Source organism: Phycodurus eques, chromosome 17, assembly GCF_024500275.1.
Source record: "Phycodurus eques isolate BA_2022a chromosome 17, UOR_Pequ_1.1, whole genome shotgun sequence".
Classification (NCBI taxonomy): Eukaryota; Metazoa; Chordata; class Actinopteri; order Syngnathiformes; family Syngnathidae; genus Phycodurus; species Phycodurus eques.
Window position 1 is genome coordinate 12,363,685 of NC_084541.1, and position 23,024 is coordinate 12,386,708.

General features: G+C 41.1%; 1 protein-coding gene across 3 annotated transcripts in view; it reads right to left on the minus strand.

The window, feature by feature from the left end:
- cpeb4b (cytoplasmic polyadenylation element binding protein 4b) overlaps positions 1-16,931 on the minus strand; it is a 40,276-nt gene extending 23,345 nt beyond the window's left edge. For all 3 annotated transcript variants that reach the window (XM_061701937.1, XM_061701936.1, XM_061701935.1), the window contains exons 1-3: positions 16,528-16,931; positions 14,457-15,687; positions 79-169 (exon numbers count right to left, since the gene is read on the minus strand). In XM_061701937.1, the coding sequence (XP_061557921.1) occupies positions 79-169; positions 14,457-15,638 (1,273 nt within the window). In that variant the 5' untranslated portion in view covers positions 15,639-15,687; positions 16,528-16,931. The remainder of the gene's footprint in view (positions 1-78; positions 170-14,456; positions 15,688-16,527) is intronic.
- Between the last annotated feature and the right edge of the window lie 6,093 nt (positions 16,932-23,024).

Genomic DNA, 23,024 nt, shown 5'->3' on the forward strand with positions numbered 1-23,024 from the left:
TGTTTGTAACATACAGTGAGTGCAATACTACATTATAGTCAGAGTAGTGTTTGCATGATTGAGGGCTGCTGTGTTTACCTTTCAGGTTGTCCTGCTCAGCCCGCATGATGTCGATCAGGGAGCTCTCCAGAGTGTTCATGTTGAAGCTGTCTAATGACCTGGTGCGTTCCTAAACAAGAGAGGAAGAAATGTCATCAAAGAAGGTCTGATGAGGAATAAAAGTGTTATTAACGTGTACAGTATGACAAGGACCTACAAGACTGCTCTAGTCCTTTTGTGTGTGGTAAAATGTGTTACTCTACGTATGCTGTGGTACTGTAAAGTATTGTTTTAAAATGGCACTAAAAGGAACAGAGACATTTGTTATAGGCAACAGCTTTGTCAGATAAAAAGTCGTATTGCAACCATAGTGAGAATTGTTCTTTGGGTACGCATGCAAACAAAATATACTCACAAGTCCAAAACATGTAGAGACACACTCCAAGCAAGGGTTTCCCAAACTTACCCAACATTTTTATTGGGCTGCCAATGACAGGTTAAATAAAATACTGTATTCGATTTTATTGATCATCAATCAAACAGGCAAACATTTGCTTTACCAACAGGTGTTTTATTCCATGTTTGGCGTGATAAAAACATCTTCTGTATTCTTTATCTTGACCTTAGGCATAGTCAATGTCAATATATGATATATTGACACTAAAACCCTCAGTAACATGCTGACTCGACTCCACCTACATGTATCCAAGTGGTAAACAAAAATATTTTTCTCTTCCAAAAAACCGTAATCTATGCACCCTACCAGTGCCAAATGTATGCACTGTAACAGGTATGTTTGCTGCTAATTGCCCCATGTCAAAACACCAAGTGATTACACTGTTTCATTCCCTCTCCTGTCACTTCTCCATTTGCTGTTTGAGTAAAAGCAGAAAAAAGTTCCTCGGTCATGTGCTCTCAACCCTTTTGCTGGTTGCAAATGTTTTGTTTTTGTTTTTTTTCCAGCAAGGTGACGAGAAATTGCTCAGCCATGATGGTTTGACTGTTTGGTCACGACTAATAAACTAGGGGTGTTTCCCAGCGCATCATATATGGAATGGGGTTGTTTTAGAGTACAAAGATGGAAAAGGACAACAAACAAGCAACAATAACATTCGACAGAAGTACCAATTCTAAGTCATTTTAAATACAGTCAACTATCGCAATTCGCAGGGGTTGAAAACCAGGACTCGCTGCGAAAATTTGCAAATAGTAGACACAGCCCCTAAAATGTTAAGAATGGTCAATATTAATAGTTTCAACACTAAATAAACCGCGAACTATGATCCCAAAACACTTTCCTATCATTTCAAACTCATCTTACATTATCCTTAGAATTACAGTGCCGTGAAAAGTATTGGCCCCCTGCTCAAAGTCTTATATTTTTGCATCGATTCCCACTTTAATGTTTAAGATCATCAAACAAATGTCAATGTCAGACAAATATAACCCAGGTAAACTTAAAATGCTGTTTTTAAATGGCGATTTCTTTTAATAAGGGGAAAAAAAACAATTCAAAGTTATCTGGCCCTGTGTGAAAACGTAATGACCCCCCAAACCTACGAACTGTTTGGGCCATCCTCAGCAGCAACAACTGAAATAAGGAGTGTTCTATCACTGGCAATGAGTCCTTCACATCTCTGTGGAGATATTTTGGACCACTCTTCCCTGCAGAATTGTTTGAAATCAGCAAAAATTGAGGGTTTTCAAGCATGAATGGCTTCCTTACTGAATCGATATTGAAACATCAATATCGAATCGAGGCCCTGAACAGAGAGGCGCTAGTTTATACAAAGACGGTCTGTGTTGCCAAGTTAGGGACTTTTTTTTACTTTTTTGAGTGACTTGTGAGTTAAATTCTTGCTAATAAACAGGCAACACGAGCAGAATCGCTTTCCGTACGACAAGAAAGGAGCGGGTGGAAGGCTATCAAGGTGTCGCTCGCTTTGAACAAAGACAGTGGCCATTTTTTGGAAACGTTTTAGCCACTATGCTATGCTAGCGAGCATTTTTTAGCATGAACGGCCTATACATTTCAATTGGATTCAAGTCTGGACTTTGACTAGGCCACTCCAAAACCTTCTTTGTTTTTTGAAGACATTCAAAAGTTGACTTGCTGATGTGTTTTGGATCATTATCCTGCTGCAGAACCCAAGTGCACTTCAGCTTGAGGTCATGAACTGATGGCTGAACATTTTCCTTCAGGATTTTCTGTTAAAGAGCAGAATTCATGGTTCCATCAGTCACAGCAAGTTGTCCAGGTCCTGAAGGAAAAAATGCAGCCAAAGACCATCACACTACCACCACCATGTTTCACTCTTGGTAGGATGTTCTTTTTATGAAATGCTGTGCTACATTTACGCCAGCTGTAACGAGACATATTGTTGTACTTTGCTATTAGCCATTTTATTATGTTTTTTACTCAGTGATACACAGGGACTCTCTTTTTGTTTTTTAGGACGTACAGTATATTGCAAATGACTATCCGTATGTGGGAACTTACTGTAGATTATGTTAAGCAGCTAGCTATTATCAGCTGTTAACCTCACACGCAACACGCTGATGTTCACTGTCAAGTAAGCCCACTATCAGATAGTACCCAATGCTAGCTAATCCTCTGCTAACATGGCACCTTAGAAACAGCAGGGAATTTGGGCATTATAATGAGAGCACAGAAATATGTGGATACGTGCAAATAGGTGCATTTTTCAGCTAATAGTTTATTTTCTGCAGAATAATTTTGCAAATGGGGATTTGCGAATCAGCTCAGCTTTACTGCATCAACAACTACAGAAGTTAGTTTATTTTAAATACTTGCAAGAATGTTACTTAAAAAAATGCCTGCACAGTTAATCAAGGTTATACAAAGGCCACAATTTGACTGCGGAACAGCTTTCTATTTTTTTATTAGTTTTTAAAGTTTGTGTTCGACCTTACAGATTTCATTGTAGTCAAAGTAAAGCATCACTGTACAATCACAACAGTATCTTACCAAATGATGACATTTTGGGAAATTGACCAACCTGCAAGTAATCTGCAATGCCACCACATGATTAGTATGTTCACTTCTTGCCGGTCACACCCTGGCTACACATTGGTGGTGCCACATTCTACATGCCACAGTGCGAGAGCAGAGCAAGGCCACCTCAGGAAGAAAAGCTCACAGTTCAATGATAGACCACCGATTCAATGTGAGGTCACATGTTGGAGGGGTCACAAAAACATATCTCAGCACATGATCGAGGGTCGTGTCGGCAGGCAGGGCACTTTTCTTTTTTTGTGTGTGTGTACTTTCTGATTTGACATTCTCCACTTTTACATTACCACTTTTTATCTAATCAACAAGAGAGTGGTTGGATGTCTTGACATACCACCCGGTTAAAAAAAGGAGGCCATTTAACAGCACCATCCAAAATGTCACATTTGAAAATATTTTCAGGGCTCAATCAGACTATGTGTAATATTTAATCATTTGTGAATCTCTACTGTACCTTTATTGGACCTCGGAGTCAATAAAGCGCACAGTGAAAGAAAGGAAAAGCAGAAAAGAAAAGTACATACTCTGGTTGTGTACGACATTATAGATCAAACGGGGCATAATTTGTAATGAGTAAGACTGCAAATACAATGGTTGACCCAATATGATTCATTTCTGAACAATAAGTGAATGGTGAGCTGGAAATTGTTCCAGCCTGTGATGTGGTTCACTCCCCTGAATTCACAGCAGGCAGTCTGGTTTCAGTTCCCACATAGTGACATTGTGAATGTGAATGGTTGTCTGTCTATATTTGCCATGTGATTGACTAGCGACCAATCTAGAGTGTAGTCCACCTTACACTTGAAATCAGATGGTATGGGCTCCAGCTTCCCCGCAACCCTGTTAAGGTAAGCGCAGCAGACTCTTTCCTGTGTTAATTTGTTCAATATTTGGTTCATCTGGTTCATTAATTTCTCATGTCACCTGCCTGCATGTGAGAAGGGGTTAAAAAGGATACCTGGGTGAAATATCAATGGGAAGGATTATCCCAGGATCGAGAATGTTTTGACCTCTACATCGCCATTTAAATTGGCGGAAAGTTGTTTGTTTCACCCCGTTATTGTGTTCCTAATCACATACTCGACAACAGGGAGGGAGAGGAAGGCCAAAGCAGAGAGGGCAGAGGCAGATGAAAGAAGGGGATGATGGAGAGATGGAAGGGGTACAAGGCAAAAGGAAAGGTCTTTTCTCTCTGCTTGCCTTACCAGGAGGGCAGGAAGGGGAAGCGGGCTGAGCTTTTGATGCTTGTGAATATGGTTGCGGTAAGCCAAAGTATTTCAAAGCAGTGCTGCGACATTAAATACCCCAACTGTCAGAAGCTACCTATTAGCAATTGTTGGCTAAATGGTGGAATTGTTGTGCATGTGTGCACATGGGGTGTAATAAGAGCAAGAGAAACAGAAACTTTCCATTGCTTGGGGATTACTGAAGGATTACGCTGAACTGACTTCATTGTATGCAACCGACTGAACTAAATACAGTGCTACACCTCCAAGTACTTTTGTCCAGCGTTAGTGTGTATTTTAGTGTCATGATAGTAGATGATCACCAGTAGTCACATGGCTGACTGAGCTGAAGTGTTGACTCTGTTAAACCATGTTTAGCCCTGTTACTGCTTTTATTCTGGTGAGTTTCTACTTCTTGTTTTAACGTGATAGGCAACTGATGTCATACATTTGTGTCAATCCGTTTGAGCCGTTTGACAAGGGGCACTTAGTGAAGCGATTAGACTGCTGCGTTAGCTATCATATGCTCTGTTGTATTACTGTTAGACTGGTCACCTTCTATTTATATTTGAATGAAAATTAAGATTTTATGATGAGCTCTGGAAAAATTACGAGTGGTTAGCTTGCCCGTTTTCTCCGGGTAATCCAGTTTCGTCCCACATTCCAAAAACATGCATGTTAGGTTCACTGAAGTATAACTTGTCCATTGGCGAGTGAGAAGGTTGTTTGTTTAAGATGGGCTCCAGCTTCGATGGATAGATGTGAAATTTCATTTGTAAATCAATTAAATGTTGACCAGTGTCATGGAATGAATGGACTGTGGTCGACCTTCAGTGTACCACAAGACACTTCCACATAGTCACTGCATTGTTTTGTCTTGCTTTGTTCAGACATATATGTAGAAGTGATAAGCTGCGGACTAATTAAGGCCTATGCAGCCATCGGCATGCGCGCGTGCACACACATGCACAGTTTCGGAGTATCCGTCAAGGGCGTGCGAAGGGCGCAACAAAGCCGAATGATCGCAGCAGTGCGTGTGCTGTGTGCAGCCCAGCTCTGGCCCCTCATTAGTTTTAAAACATTTCTCTCATTTAGCACCAACGTGACAAAGAGCAGGGGTAATGACTGAAACCTCGGGCTTCTGCAGCTTAATGGCTTGGTCAGAATTAGTGCATGTGGAGACGTGCATGAGAATTTGCATGCACGTGTCATGGTTAAAGGATAAAAAGGTATCTAATGATTTTTTTTTTTTTTTTTTTTTATCCCCCGCCCACACGCATCCCTCCTTTAAACTATTCAACATGATCCACTTTCAATCAAGAACTTTGGTAGTGAGATGGTGGTCAAACTGGTTAAGTGTGAATAAAAAAATGCTTGACAAAATATAACTCCCAATTCATTCAAGAGATAACAGGAGATGCACTACATGCCTAAATAGACAATTTGGACGCATTTTATGGAAAAATATGTCTAGAAAACCTGGAAGGTCAAACCACCATTATGCTCCTGGCATGAAGTTAACTGCTAATGTTTGCCAGTAGCGGCAGCTGAAAACTGGTTATAAACAAATGAGCTGCATGACGCATTTTCAGAAAAAAAATGCCTCGGCTAAATTTGTATATTTTTCCATGAAAATACACATTTTGAAATCAGACTAAAGCAAAGGTTTTTTGTGCATTCTGCCGAGAGGGAGAAAAAATATATATTTTTAGAGAATATATACACTGATTTCAATTGCATCGAGACAATGGCTAAGCTTCTTTTTAGTAGCTGCAGTCTCCAGCCTGATAGAGCAGTGGATCCAGCCAGTCATGCAAATTTAAAAACAAAGCATCATAGTAACCGTTATAAAAAGCCCAGAAAAATGTAACTTATAAATGCTCTTTATACACAGTGTAAAACTACAACTGGAAAGAAGATTTTGCTTATTTAAAAAAAAAAAAAGAGGGCTTAAATCAAAAAGGAAAACGTGTCATGTCAAGAGTGGTGTTCATATTGTACATTTGTGAATCTCCATGTAATCGGTTATTTTAAAAAAATTTTAAATCTATCATTTTAAATATGTTGTTGGAATTTTCATTATTGTATTTTCAACATGAATCACTTGCCACATGTAGCTAGTCAGATACTCAAACCATTTTGTCCTTTTTTTGGGGGGGGGTGGTAAACTTGCTTAATCATGTTTTTGCATAAATCTAGTATGGCCCGCCCTTAGGACTATAAAAACTGAAATGGCCCCTGAGTGGCATTAAAGTTCCCTGACCCCTGACCTAACAAAACTGCATAGTCTGTCTAATTTGGTCTTTTCTAATTGCTCAACAACCTTTTATTGATTGAACATCCTTTCAAACAATTGGGAGTTCAGCAGAGGATGAATGAGGGTTGGTGATGCACAATAGCCGATGTCAACTCTTTACAAACAGAGCGCTTTGTAACCAACAGTTGTCCAGGTGGTTCTCCTAAGACAACATCCTGTCTTGGCTTACAGCGGGTACACAACACCTGACACAAGAGCACATCTCTGACCTTGAGAATTAAAAGACAAGAAATAAATTTACTTCAATTTCAATTTTACAAAAATAAATCATATTTTGGGAAAGAGAAGCTCGGCACCGGCTGCAAGGTGCATTAGCTGTTAGCAGGAGTGCTGCTGGCTGGCCATCAGCCCAGCCCGAATCCTAAAGCTGCTCTAATACATCAGCATCCCCGCTTACTGGAGCCTGCGCTACATTCTGGAACATGGTGTGCTCTGCGTGGCTCTTCCTGTTACTTTGGGATGAACAGCCATGAAGCAGCATATGGACTCCCCAAACAAAAATAATCCAAAAACAAACCCATCTGAATTATCTGTACAAAATGGTGGCTCTGCTGCGTCGGTGCTAAATAGGAAACTTCACAAGGGAATAGGAAAGCAGTGTGACAAGACTCTCATATGTTGTCCAATTATTAAAGACTTACCGTGGGTATAAAAAGTCTACACACCCCAGTTCAAACCCCAGATTTGTTACATATAAAAAAAAGATAAATAATTTCAAAGGAGTTTCCACCATCAATGTGTCATATAGCCTGTAGAACGCAATTGAAAAAAAAAGTAATCCTTTTGAGAGGGGAAGTAATAAAATAAAAAATAAAAAAACAACTTAATGTGGTTGCACATGTGTGCACACCCTCTTATAAATGGGGACATGACTGTGTTCAGAATTATCCAATCACATTCAAACTCATGTTAAATGGGAGCCAGCACACACCTGTCACTATTTAAAGGGCCTCTGATGAACCCTGAATAAATTTCAGATGTTCTAGTAGGTTTTTCCTGACATTTTTGTAGTTTCATCTTAGAAGCCATGTCCTGCATAGCGCTTCCACAGCAGAGTGAGCTCATTGTTCAAAGGTACCAGTCAAAAGAAGGGTAGAAAATAATTTCCAAGGCATTAAATATACAATGGAACAAAGTGAAGACAGTCATCATTAGGTGAAAAAAATATGAGCTAGAAGTGAAATTACCAAGAACTGGAAGCCGCTCCAAAATTTATGAAAAGACTGAAAATAAAACAGGGATGCTGCTAGGATGCTGGCAGCAACATTGAAGGAGCTGCAGGAATTTCTGGTAAGTACTGGCTGTTTAGTACAACAATCTGCCAGTCTTCTTCATGTGTCTGGGTTAAGAGGTAGGTTTATGTAAAAGTAACACACAAGCCTGGTTACTTTTAGCAAAAATACAATTGAAATCTTCTGAATGCATGTGGGAAAATGTGTTATGGTTCAATAAAACCAAGGTTGAACTTTATGGCACAACTCCATAAAGGTATGTTTGACGCAAACACAACACTGCTCACCATTAAAAGAACAACATGCCTACAGTTAAGCATGGTGGTGGTGGCCTGATGCTTTGGGGCTGTTCTTCGTCAGCTGAAACAGGGACCTTAGTCAAGGTGGAGTGAATTATGAACAGTTCCAAATATGTCAGTGGTATCACACAACATTCAGGCTTCTGCAAGATAGCTGAAGATGAAAAGGATCTTTCAGCATGACAACGACTCGAAGCACACATCCAAATTAACTAAACATGGAAAACTGTTAAGGTTTTGGAATGGCCCAGCCAGAGGCCAGACCTGAATTCCACCAGACATCTGAGGAGTGACCTGAATAGGACTGTGTACAAGCGATGCCCTTGCACTCTGAAAGATTTGAGGACTTTTTGCAAAGAAGAGTGGGCCAAATCTTGCTGCACTGGTAGACTCCTACCAAAAAAGATTCAGTGCTGGAATAAAGGACAATTGTGCTGTAATAAATAGACTTTACACTGATTTTATTAGGCTGATCGGTATCGGCCGATATCTAGCATTTTATGCTGATCGGCTGATCGACTTTAATGTCATACTTCGACGATCCGATCAATGACATCATTGATCAGCTGCGCAAAAGACATTTACTCCACGTCGCCATCATGCACAGTATATTTGAAGCTAAAAGCTAGTTTATTTTTAGCCTTGTCGCGTGTCTTTTGTCATACTATTGGAACTATCTGACGGCCAATAAAGTTATTTTAAAAAAATTAAATATATTTAAAAAAACATGTCGGCGTTGTGGAACAGACAACACGTCTGAGACAGACAACACGTAATGCCCGGATCAGACTACAAGAAACATTTGCTCTTTCACGATTGCACTATGTCAGACTACTGCAATAAAATATTGTATTCCAATACCACCCCATCCCGTTTTTTACAATCATTGGGCTTTATCTTGTCAACTCAAATGCGACTGGATACTCTCGTTACCGTGTCGACGACAACAAGAGTGGATCCCGCCGACTGTATTCTAAGGACAAAATGGGGGAAAACGTGTGTTGGTGGTCACCGGTGCTCAGGACAGGAGAGAACGTTCGTTTAAGGCTTGCTTGAGGTATGTTCACGTACTTTTAATACGATACGACTTGGAAGCAGGCAACAAAACGTTATGTAGCATAGCAAGCTAGTGGTAGCACGAACGGTTGTACGTAAACATGCCGCCGTTCTGTCGAATCATGCTCTAAAGTTTCGGTGTGGGTGAAGTAATTTAATTAAAAATAAAGTAATTTAATTACAGTAAGTTAGCACCCATTATTTTTGTCATGTTGTAATGCTGGTTTGACTAAACTGATTAGAATAAACGATCTGACTAGAGCATGATTTCCAACCTTTATGGAGCCAGGAACATATTTTACAATTGAAAAATCTCACAGCACACCAACAAACAAAAATGTCACAAAAAGTGGATACATAATTAATGTATATTCTTCCTGCCATATAATAGAAGACAATTCATTTGTTCTGTTTGTCACTATGCCTCACTGACATAAATAGAGGAACAAACTTACATTATTTAGTGTAAATATATTTTTTGGAGCAATTAAGTACGCAAGTATATACATTAAATGAACAGGTCATTTAAATAGACACATTCCTCCATCTTGTGATCGGATGGGTGATTTTTTTTTTTTTTTAACTCACTGATCGTGTAAAGCCTAGTAATAAAATATTTATTTGAAGGTGTGAATATTTGCAAACAGGTTACTCTTTTTACCCCCTTTAAAAGATTCAGTTATACATCACATTTACGGCAGAAAAAGTTTTGAAATAAAAAATTTTTGGTCTCATTTCTTTACATCACAAAAACCTGGCATTTGAACAGGGGAGTGTAGACAATGTCCACTGTACACGGACAGAAGTTAGAGCGGTTAGCAAACCTGCGGCTGCCTTGTGCAACATATGTCATCAGTCATGTGAATGCTGCATCATCTCTGCAATGCAACATTTAAAGAAACAAAACTGGCTTGCTAAGTGCTGAAACCTCGGCAATTCAACAGAGTGGAACATCAAAAGTCACTTGCCTCAAAAGTGGTACAATTTGATTTCAAACACTTGTGTGGAAGAAGTTCACAGTATGAGATTTAAAACTCAGTGAGCATCTAAAGGAGTTACAAAACCTTTTTTTGGGGGGGGGGGGGGGGAAGGAATTTTTTGCGATGCCACATAAAATGGGTACCAGTAATGACAAAGAGGAAGGTATGAAAACAACCATACAACTGGAAATGGTACTTACTACAGGAACATAGGGAAGTGTCTGGCTGCTCAGTACAATTAATGAAACACTTAATTAAACAACCAAATACCAACTTAAATAGCATGTAGCTGAAAAGTATAATGGCTAAGCATGGAAATGAAAATCTTTACAATGAATGGCATTTCCATTCATTTCTATGGAGGAAGATGATTTGAAATAAGAAAATTTTGAGTTACAATCGTGGTAACTGAAAAAACTTCAACTCGGAAGTCAGGGCACCACTGCAATTAATTCACATCAGATTATTTCCTATGGGGGAAAAAAATCTTCCATCGATGGTCAGTGATCTGAATAATTTAAGAGTCAACCAGTATCACGGAACGGATTGCCTTCAACTTGGAGGTTCCACTGGATAACAAGGAAAATGTATGCAATTTTCAACAACAGTGGCACTTAATACCATGTAAATTGAACTAATAGAGGCAACCTGACACTTGTGTGGTAATCCACTGCAATGGCTTCAACATCGACAGCTGCCACACTGCAAACAATCATAATGTAGCACACCAAAACAACATAATTTCTAATTCAAATATTGGGGGTTGGGTGGGGGGTGCGCGTATTACCAGCCATATTTAAGTCAAGAATAATGCACATTCATGCTTTAGTCCGCCTTGAAAAAATGGTTTCTCCTTCAGACACAACCTCTGCATTGTGTGTTCTTCGTAAGTGGGTTATACTTGTATAATTTCTGGTACTTTTGTAAACGCACACAGTCGGAGGAAGGTCATTGTAAGGCCAGCGTCCCTCCATGTGTACTTGCTGTATGACGAGGCCAGAAGGACAATGCTACTTTGCTTGATCCGATTCAACCACAGAAAGACAGACATACGGCTCTGAGCCCCTATACGAGTTGTAGCTTAAACCTAACCAGGAAGATTGACTAGAGATTGTTCGTGGCATCAAGATGGATGCGGTGGCGTCCCCAAAACGTGCCCCTTGTCGTACTTCTAAGTTACACAGTTTTGAGTGTAAAAATACAATAAATAAGATGGGCCAAGGGCATGTCGAGACATGTCAGAACAATGTCCTGACTGTTTGGCCCAAGGTACACAGTGAGTCATTACTCATCACTGAAGGAGAAGTATGTAACAAATACAGTGGAATCTCAAAGGTCGAATACAATCTGTTTCCAAGCTACGATTTCTACTAATTTAAAAAAAATATCCATGGGACACAATCGAATAAAATAATTCAATCATTCAATCAGTCTAATTTATCATACCAGCACACTTAACATTTTAAGATTCTGAATTGCCAAAAACATTCACCCATTGTACAATACACATAAAACTACTCATCCGTTGATGACTGACACGTAATGTCACGTAACGTTTCAGGAGTGCAGCTCATTCTATGCATTGCACTTAGAAACCATTGTGAGGCAAGTTTCTTCACATTAGCAGTACCGCTGAAGTTGCGATACGCATATATAAAGGGAGTCTCCAGTTTACGACAGTAACAATATATGAGGTTTCGAGGTTACAAACGGCGTGCAAAGAACTACTTTTTTGTCACACGCTGTAACAAGTGACACTCAGTTATTACACTGTACATAGTTTGTCATTTAATTGTTTTATATTCATGGCCTACAACTGCTTTTCACACAAATATTTCCTGTAATTTTAACTAAAGTAATAAAGACCCCCTGTACATGTATTTTCCTTTATTACAAAATACGGATGTAGACTTTTGTCGTTTTAGCTATATTGGTTTGAGCAGCCAGAACAACATGTGACCCATACCATTGCACTTCTGCTCTTTGCCATCACTGGTGCCCTTCCATGGTGGCATCGCAAATAAAAACATACCTGGGATTAATCCTTTTCATGCTAACCGCTCTAAAGTCTCTTATTAAAAGCATTTACATTGTAAATTTCCACTGTATATACAGTGAACACTCGCTATTTGCCGGGGTTAGGGACCAATCCCTGAAGCGAATAGCAAGAATTTGCGAATAAACCCTAAATATATCCAAAATGATGATCCAAAAACACTAATATTATTTCAAACTCACCTTACAACATTACCCTTCAAAATACATGGTTTTGGAAAGAAAAAAAACCATGCACCGACACCATTTTGCAAAATGTAAAAATACCAATTAATACTTCCCCATTAGCCATTTTATTATTGTTTACTGAGTGATACATAGATATTCTCATTTTTTTTAATACATGTTGAAAACAAATATTTAGTTGGGAACTTACTGTACCTTACGTTCAGCAGCTAGCCATTAGTAGATTTCACCACTACCAATAGTGATCCTGACCTTTCTCTGCACCATCTTGAGATTTACCACCTTGCCTGTTGGACCTCTACTGGAATCATTCATCACGTTGCTGTTCACTGTAAAGTCGGTCGGCTATCAGCTGGTGGCCGACACTAGGTACTACACAGCTAACATGGCGCCTGAGAAGGGGGAGGCCGCTTGGGCAGCATATTAGGGCGTTACAGATAGAGCATAAAAATATTGTATTATGTACGAATAGATGTGTTTTTTAGCAAACAGTTCTTAGTCTTACTACAGAAAAATTTGCTACAAGTTCATTCACGAATCGCTGGAGATTTACTGTATACATGTATAATTACATTTGAATACAATTTGACTTTCACCAGATGGTGGTCTTTAAGACCAATTAGTGTAGGCTGCTGGAAGCAAAGACAACAAAGGAAGACACTGCACACATTTTAAGAACATCTAATGAGCATATTGATTTGAATACATCCAAATACGTGACTGACAAGTTTATTTGCATGCATGGACGAAAGAAAGAAAAAAAAAAAAAAAAAAAGGGCTGCGTACAGTACTTAGAGAGGTCATGAGGTCAAGCTAAGCCTATGGCAAACGTCATCACGCAGCCCCCCACTTCCTTGTGATGACCTATGCAATCAATCTCGAGCCGGATCAATACAATGAATTTATCTTGATGCACCCTTTACCCCTTTCCTATCAATCCTGTCAGGCCTTTTTCTTCATGTGGTAACACAATTATTTTTTCCCTCTGATGTCAACGATTACAAATCACATTGAATGCGTCATGAGCCCATTTTGTCAGTAGCTTAATAGCACACACATCCTGGTTTATTAATAAAGATGCAATCGAAGAAAATCATTAGGCTCCATTTCAGGGAATAAGATATTGATACCTTTTGATGTGTCACAAAGCAGAGTTCCCCCACCCACAGTGATGCCTTGTCTTTGATGCAAATCATCAACTGCTATGTTTTCTATTCAAATCTCTCTCCATCCTTGATACCAGCCCCCTACCCCACCCAAACCCCCTCGGCTCGCATATGTGGCACGCGGCAACGTTGATTTATAAGCTCACGCGTCGAGAGGACTGCCTTGTTAATCCGTGCCCACCACCCACCCCCATGTCTAAAAATAGTGGCTATATCACCTTTACACTAATGAATTAACGGGAAAGGGCGGGATACTGTTATCATATTTCGCACAAACATTGGCGATAAATGTGAATTAAAAGACATCAGCATATTCATGTATTGGTAGTGTAGCGGTTCACATAGCTGACCCTAAAACAGCTAGGATTAGCCTCCAGCCAAGGAAAGCGGTTGTATAGAACATACAGTATGTACAGGAGGTTCTCGGTTTATGGAGTTACATTTTTACAAAACCCAAATTTGTATACAAATCGGAACCAACTACTAACCTACATTAGTCATAAATACAGTAAATATTTGTATGATACCCCATTAACCATGAGCATAAAACAATCAAGTACGGCAGTAACCGAGTGTGCCTCCTTGTGCCATGTGACAATGTATTCTTACGTCACTGCACAAACTAGTTCACTGCGTGCCATTCCTGACTTTAAAGTGTCACAATTACAGCAAATATTTGGGTGGAAAACCTGAGATCCGTGAATCCAATGAAAAATAGTAACTACGGCGTGACTGAGCGTGCCTTCTTGTCCAGTCAAATGACGTAATTTCAAACTAGTTCATTGTGTGATGTTCAAAACCTCTAAATGTCGTATGTCAGGACCGTCGTAAACCCAGGACGCCTCTGTAATAAGAGTATCACATACCTGGAAAGGGAAGATGTTATCACTGCGGCCGACGCAGTCATCCATCCAGGACTTGGGGTTGAAGCCGGCAGGACTGTTGCGAGGGTACTTCTGGGATGCCACGTGGTTATTCAGGAAGGTCTTCTTCAGTGGCGAGATGGAGTTGATGGGCGTCATGCCACCATTGAGACCTCGGCGATAGTCTCGGCCCTGAGATCCTCCCCAGCCACCGCCGCCGCTTCCGTAGCCGCCTCCTGGACTCCAGGAGGTTGAGGAGCCCGGGGAGGGAGAGGGGCTCTGGTAGTTGGCTGGGCCCCAGGGGGACGGGGGCTTGCTCAGGCTGTTGGACAAATGCGGCAACTGATTGAAGGGCGGATTCCTGTGCGGAAAGGGCGGAGGAGGGTGCGGGGAGGCAGGTGAGCGCCGGTGCTGCTGGTGCTGGTTGTGGGGGTGCTGGAAGTGGGGGTGCGGCGGGGGAGCCGGGTGGTGCTGCGAAAGGGCTGCGGCCGGTCCTATCTGAGGGGAGAAGTTGCCGCCGAAGCCCGGGCTGACGTGATGGGAGAAGTTCTGGAACAGCAGCGTGCCGTTGTTGGCGGAGGCCGGGTTAAAGAAGCTGACGTCCTCATTGATGATGGTCGACGGCGCCGGCGGGATGGCCGCCGACCAGTTGTTGAAGCCGGTGAGAGATGAAGAGGTGGCGCTGGACTGGACCGGGCCTCCCAGAGCGGATGTCTCTTGGTAATCGAAGCCTGTCAGAACCGGGGACTCGAGGCGGATCTGCTTCTCTTTCCCGGTACTGCCTTCAGGCGAGCCGTTGTCCGTCTTGCCATCCTCCGACCGGGCTTTTTCCAGTTCTGAAATGATCCCGCCCCCGCCGCCAACACCCTCCTGGTGACTCCCAGGGGACAGCTGCTTTTCTTGCGTTTCTTGCATTTCTTGTTGCTGCTGCGCTTTGGGCTTCTCGGACGCACCCAGGATTTCATCTTGCACACTACTGTGGGTGGCCGAGGCAGGGAAGAGCCAGGGAGAGCCCGCCGTGGTGCCATTCCCTGCGGCGGTCGTACTGTTTATGAACGCAGCGGGGCTCTGCGACACATTTTGGTGGTGGTGCGGGGGTTGCAGATGCGGGTGGATTCGGACCGGGAACGCAGACTTGTTGCCAGTGTTGTTTTGAACTAGGACTCCGAACCCGTAATCCCCCATTTGTTTGCTCCCCCCACACACACAAATAGTATCCCGTGATCGATTTTTCCTGTTGAAAGAACACACAGACAGGATGGTGTGTCACGGTTAGCAACCACTACACACCAGCAGATTTATAAACGGACATTTAAAGAGCATAAATGATCTTTTTTTTTTTTCCTATTGGATCTGCTTTATCCATTCACAGAATTTATAAACATGTTAATCAACACCCTCCCCAATGACGAACAATCTTGCTTTAGTTAGAGCAGTGGGCAAAACACACGGTTAACGTTCGACATATCCACCGGGCTAATTATAACCGCGTGACGTTACCCAACTTGTCCACGGACAGCTGAGTCGCCGGCATCCCCCCCCCCCCCCCCCCCCCGCCACCCACCCCCACACACACACACATATATACATACACACACACTTAAATGTGTGTAAGCCATACGAGCTTTCAGGTGACGAGGCCCGGGGGACACAATCGTTTTGAATTGACGCAAAAAAAAACGACTGACACGCCATGGATTTGTGCACGGCGTGGAGCCCAAAAAGAAGAAGAGACGTTTTAAACACTAATCGACGTGTGGGGAAATGTTCCAGAAAAAAAAAAAAAAAACACACACACAAACGCACGACCTTGTTTGACAGCTGTCAAGAGTCTGTGCTGTTTCATCGGCGAAGTGCAATACGCGATCGTCTCACGAAATACGCACCATAAAGATGTGTATTGAGCTTTTTGACAACCGCCAAAAAGAAAAGACCGAGGCTAAAAGTAACCGGTAAAAACTAGTTAGCCAAGTAGCTAAGATGGGTTACTAGCCATAGCGAGCTAGCCTGTAACTGTTAGCACGAGCCGCTAGCTGGCGAGTATAAAACGTCTCCCTTTTTTTTTTTTTTTCACCTTTTTGATCACCACCTCCGACCTCGGCAACGTCTTCCGTCTTGCGTCGGCTTGACAGCAGGCTGGTGTCCTTGAAAGGATGTCTTAAGGCCGGCGGAGGCGATTTAATAGCTGAGTCTTACAGTGGTCGGTCAGCTTTTTTTTTTTTTTCTCCTCCTCCTCCCTTCTCTTGACGTGTCCTGCCTGCTCAATGACACCGCTTTGCCTCGAATGTGGACCGTGTCATCCGAACGAAGTGGCTTCGCTAAAGGCTTGGCAACGCGTCAAAAGCGCTAGGGTGCGGGATGCGTCGCAAGCCTTATTCGGTCGGTTTCATTTTAAGCTTGGCTTCAGTATTTTTATCCAGCCTGAGTCCTTGTGTGAGTGAGTGAGCTTTGGCTTGCCCCCCTTCTCCTGAAGCCGACCGTGGCCGAATGACAGTGAGGGATCAGCCGAGCGCACACTTCCGCTTCTAGCTCCTCCCCTTGCTTCAAGATCACGCCCTCCGGAGCCACACCTCGGCGTTTGACTGGCCGGAAAACCGGCAGCCGTGCTGTGTCCACGCCCACCAAGCCATTAGCTTCACACAGGAACAATACAGCCAAGATGCTCGACAGGAGGCCGCAAATCATCAGATGGAAGTCTTCTTTTCCCAACGTGACTTGTCTTCTACTAAAGGATATTATATTTTGACAACTGACCAGGGGTCTGCTCTTTCATTCTTCTGCTGTGGCTCTCTGTGACTTTGGAAAATAATGAGTATTTAATTTAAATGTGTTTCTATTTTCATTAGTTTGTTTTTCAAATGTAGTTCTAAGTTTGAAGATTATGGTGCTCATGTAACATGCAATAAAACTATAACAATAACAATCACTACAACAATAAAAACAAAAATAAATAAAATAATAATATTTTCTGCCCCATATACCCTATATTACCTATCCAAATATGTTGCTCGCTTGCTTGTGTTCACTAAAGGCTTTTAAAACTGTGACTATCAAGGCTAACTGTTAGCATGTCAAAGTCATTTTATATTAGATGTTGGCATTAAGCTAGCTGGCCGTTCTTAAGGCGAAATTTTTTGTTGTTTTGAATACACATGTAATTTGTTTGATGTTTAGTTTGACAGTAAACTTCAACTGGGAGTGGCGTTAAACAGTTTGAAGCCTCGTTGTTGAAGAATCGTTCACTTTTTGCCAAAGTGCTGCGGATGACAGCTCATATTTTGAAAAACGTTTCAGTCGAGTCAATCATATCTCAGGGAACCACTTTTCTAGTATGTGAAGCGCTATCGCCATGAATATTTCTTTTCGTTGTCTTGATGGGTGCTTGATCTCCCCCCCTACATTCTGGGCTCCAATACGGCAAGTAAGAAGCCAGCCGTCTAGTTGCAAGGCTCAGGCTCCGCCCCAGGTCGTCATGGTAACAAAAAGCCATACTCCCCATTGGCTCGGCAGTTTTTGGGGCAAGTTATACAGTCGCTCACTTGCAAGAGACACGGCTGGACCCTAAAAACCTGTAAAGTGTACTATAATTCATAATCCTTGGGGTATTTCAATGAAAGCATGTCATAAACATGTTATTAACACACTGTTTTAAACTGTGGTGGAAAGAAAATGCATAACGTTTCCTTTCATATCTAAAATCTTGCCGGATATTTATTCTCTAACACAAGAGGTGGGTTAACTAAGATGTAGTCTTTCTGTAAACCCCCAACCCTTCCCCACACGTCCACCCACACCATCTCCAACATCCTTTTATCTACCCCCTTGTCCCCAACCCCGTGTGTCCTTCCCCACTGTGTGGTCATTATCACCTGGAGGTCATCGCGAAGCTTTGACTCGTGTCAGTCTCGCCGACCCTACGCCGAAAATGGCTATCTAATAAATCACATCACCTCTGGTCCAGCTGGGAGAGGGTGATAAATTAGGGCGATGCGTCGTGTACTGCATTGATAAATGTGTACAGAAAGGATGAGCGTGTATTGGCAGGGTCAGTCAGTGACCAGATTAAAGTAATCAGATTAAAAAACATTACAGATGTCTGATTGTGAGACCATTCAACTCTTCAAATGCCTGCACATGGAATATTACTAGACATTTAAGTGGCTCATTTTTAACACAGAAAAAAATGAATGAGCAGAAGGATTAAGGAATAGGGAGTATTAGGGCCACAATGAAGGGAACAAAATAGTCAAATCACGAGGAAAAATGTCATACATTTATGAGAAAAAAAGATGGAATTTGACCTGAATGAAGCTGAAATATTAACATTTTATGTGCATGACAAAGCTGTTCTTTTTCCATGTTCATTTGCTTATCCTCATGTTCTTTTTCCATGTTCATTTACTTATCTTCACTCTGGTCATAGGTGAGCCAGAGCCTACCTGTAAGGTGAATATAGATTTTTTCCATGTTTCAGGTAAACGAGTCACTTTGAAAATGTTGCTTTTATGTGAGGCTGTGCCCCGCGGTGACACAGTAGTCATGTGACTGCCTGGCTCTGTTTGATTGGTCAAATGGAGTCATGTGAAACAACTCTCGCTGACAGACCAAAATAGCACACACAAGCAATTATAAATAACTGTATCTTAAAATATAAGTAGCGAGACGAATGTAGCTCAATGTAATGGAGTAAAAGTAATATTTCTTCTTAACAAAAATACTCACGTAATAGTAAAAAGTATGTTAGTAAAAAGTATGTTGCATTAAAACTACTGTGACAAGCACAATTCATCCAAAAAGTTACTTGAGTAAATGCAACAGAGTGCATGTAGCTCGTTACTACCCACCTCTGCCATGAGGTAGAGGCGATGAATTTTTTAATGGATTTAATTGTAAACATTTGGCAGGCTATTGCTCTCACTGTGTCTACAGGAGGTGGATTTCTAGGACAGCAGAACTGGTTTTACTAGCCTCTGTCAGGGAACGACACCAATCCCTGCTTTCACTTTCACTCAAAACAAACACGCTGACACACAATGTCTATGCAGCTAGGGTGAAAGCGAGCTATAAAAACATTTACATTCGTGTGCGTGACAGATTTTGGAAGGCGTTCTCTTCTTGACCGCAGCCCCACGTGCATTCTGCCATATCCAGGATTGGATAGGTGTTATGAATAAAACATTGAATCCATTAAAAAATTAATCGCCTCTACCTTAGGCATCATTATGGCACGATTGCTCCCAGTGCGTGCGACGACAAGCGTTCATCACTATTTGCACATGTATTGTATAAGTAAGCACAACGACATTTGAATTTTAATTATTTTCGTAGTTTAGGATGTTTCCCTAGGCATTGTCACATGATTGGAGAAATCCATCCAGAAGAGCTAAATTGACATGTGGGATCTCTTCACCTGACAGCAATTGTTTGACTGTAAGTGTTGTGTTGTTTTCATGGTTGGTGAGCTGAATGACGTCTCGTTAATAGACTAAGGCACACCGCCCCCGAGCAAAGTGGACCACCGGAAAAAAAATTACAGTTAGCGACTCTCATCCACACACCAAGCAATTGAGCACCGCACATCTACCGACGCGCTGCAATGAAAAAAAAAACTACATTCACTGTGGGTTGTTAGAACAAAGATGGACATACAGTATTTCCAGATATAAAATTTGATTTAACGTATTAATGGTCATAAGATGAGGAGAGACGCCGGGTGATTATAGTTACCGCAAACCTCCAGGTGTGCTCATGTGATGAAACGACACATTTATGGCACAATATTGACACATTACGTGTACAAAACAGGAGCGGACACTCGCCCACCATGCTAACGGCTATGGCTAACAAACGGACAGTCGTCGCTTCAATTGGTTTCATTTTGCATTTTACCGACTACTGTAGATTTTGCTCATCGCGGATCCCCCAATAAATGACATAATAGTATGACGTGACTTTATATGAAGTCCAAGTCCGAGTCACGCCGTGAAAATTCATCGTTAAAAAAAACTTAATGTCTTTCTTTTTTTTTTGTCAATATTGATGCTGACGCTTTGGCAAGTTAGCATATTGCGCTAACGGCTAACACCATAGCTAATGCCATTGTTTGTGGAACTACTGTGTTGGGGACTTTATTCTCTTAATGTTATGTCTTTATGTAAAATTGCAAAATTTTTCTTCTTGTAAAATGACTTGTCTTAAAATTATCAATTTATTCCCTTAAAATTTTGACTTTTTTCTTCCTTTATTATGACCTTGTCTTAAAATTAAGACTTTATTCTTTTAATGAACTCATAATTGGCTTCATAGCTTATGTATCATAAATTCTTCTTCATTTGTTATGTTGCATTCTCATCACATTTCCATCTTTATTCTGTTTTCCTGATAACGACTATTAAAATTATGACTCGAGTTGTTACAGTTTATTCAACAAACATTATTTTTTTTGCTTATACCGTGATTTTATTAATGTAATACTGTGACTTATTCCTGTAAAATTAAAACTTTGCTTACATATTTTGATTTCATCCTAATAAAAAATGATTTTTTTATGTGACATTATGACTTATTCTCTTTACATTACCATTCTTTTTCTTATAATATTCCAGTTTTAGTTTTTTCTTTTACTGCTTTTCTTTTTCTTTTACAATAATAAAGATGTAATATAATGTATTTTTCCACTTATAATTATGACTATTGTCCAGAAAATTACATTTGTCATCATCAGTTGAACCATTGAGTTTGGTCAGGATTTCTATCAAACACATTCTTGTGTGTTCCATTTCCCTACCAGACACGAACACCTTTTACACGCCTTCATCCTTCCAGAGCATTATTCCGACCTGGTGTGCGCTCCCTCGGGAGCGAATTAACCCAAGAGGTTTCCAGTCTAGTGTCGCGGGCCGGGACCACTGTTTGAGAAAGTGGACTTGTGTGTGTGTGCGTGTGTGTCTTTGTGTGTGTGTGTGTGCGTGTGTGTGTGTGTTACAAAGGCCAGGGTGATTTCATGACTCCACTGGGTTCAGGCGGGGTAATAAATTACATGAACGCAGCAGCTGGGAGTCTGTGTGTGTGTGTGTCTGTGTGTGTGTGTGTGTGTGCATGTGCACGCGCTAAACAAATATTTCCAAATACCATGTTTGGATTTGGGCTGGGAAAAAAAAATGACAGATGCATTTGTCAGTTAGCAGCTCTGACAGCGTGTAAAAGGTCATGTGAAAGAAATACTGTAGGTGCTTAAAGTCCCTGTGAAGTGAAAATACACGTCTTTTAAATTTGACACACCACCAAGAACAGTGGCGTTCACAACCCTGCCAAATTTCAATGATTTGAGAAAAAAAATTGCTAAGTGTATAAAACGAGGTGGTAGTGGCCGCTGTCAAATACTGTTTGCTTGTCTGGTGAATGCACTGAAACCACGCCCTGCTCAAAAGTCAACTGACAATCAAAAATGTCAATCATAGGGCTTTCCACGCCACAACGAGAGGGACCAACCACCAGCTAGCTCGTAAGCTAAAAGGCTTGGGCCTAGTAATAATAACTAAGAACAGTGGCGCCTTGAGATACAAGTTTAAGTTGGTCTTTGACCACACTCGTAACTCAAAACACTTACTGTATATCTCAAATCATCTTTCCCCATTGAAAGGAATGGAAATGTCCTTAAACCATTCCAGCCTTCCCCAAAACAACTGTTGTTGGAATGTGTATTTTAAAGAGGAAAAAAACACTCCACTACTATTGTATAAAAACACACAGTCATTACATAGTTAAATAGAATTTAAAAACTTCACAGTTTTTGTCACAAGGCATCAATACAATGGCCATTGTGCTGCTCTTCCTGGTGTGCCCACTTAGGCCATCTGGGGGCAGTATAAGAGAGACAGACGGATACACGGTTCATTTAGACATCCCAACTCCTCTTTGCTTATCAGTACAGCACTTATATTAATTATTATTTGCAGAGGATAAAGAATATATGACTATGATTATTGTCTGTCCACATGTTGCTGCACCATTTGTGTTCAATCAATTTCTTAAAGGGTTACAGCACCACAACATAGACTCTAATTAGCCTTAGCATTAAGCTAGTGGACTGAAAGGCTAAGTGATGGGGATGTTTTAAATACACAAGGTGTAATTCTCTTTTTTATTTTTAGTTTGACAGTAAACTTCAATTTGGAGTGTCAAACAGCTTGAACCATCTTTTTTTAAGAATTGTTTACGACTTCCCAAAAATTCAGGTGAAAAGCAGTTTATTGTCACAATTCCGTACTACGTAGTTCTCAGTCTTTGCACGTTTTCAGCAATTATCTTCAAACGTGTAACCTCTGAAATAACTGCACAGGAAAATTAGCATTGATTGGATTTACTGATCATTTTCTCTCAAAGAACTGCACAAAATGGTTTTTTTTTTTGTCTGATGTGTGGAAATTGGGTCAAGGGTATGCTAGGGATCCCCCCAAAAATGTAGGCTTGTCTCGTGCTGTGTCTTTTTGCCACATTGCTGCGGAATCTTGTGCTATAGATGTGTCACTCTGCAATGTGAGGATTTCTTGTTGCCATGGTGATTCTAAT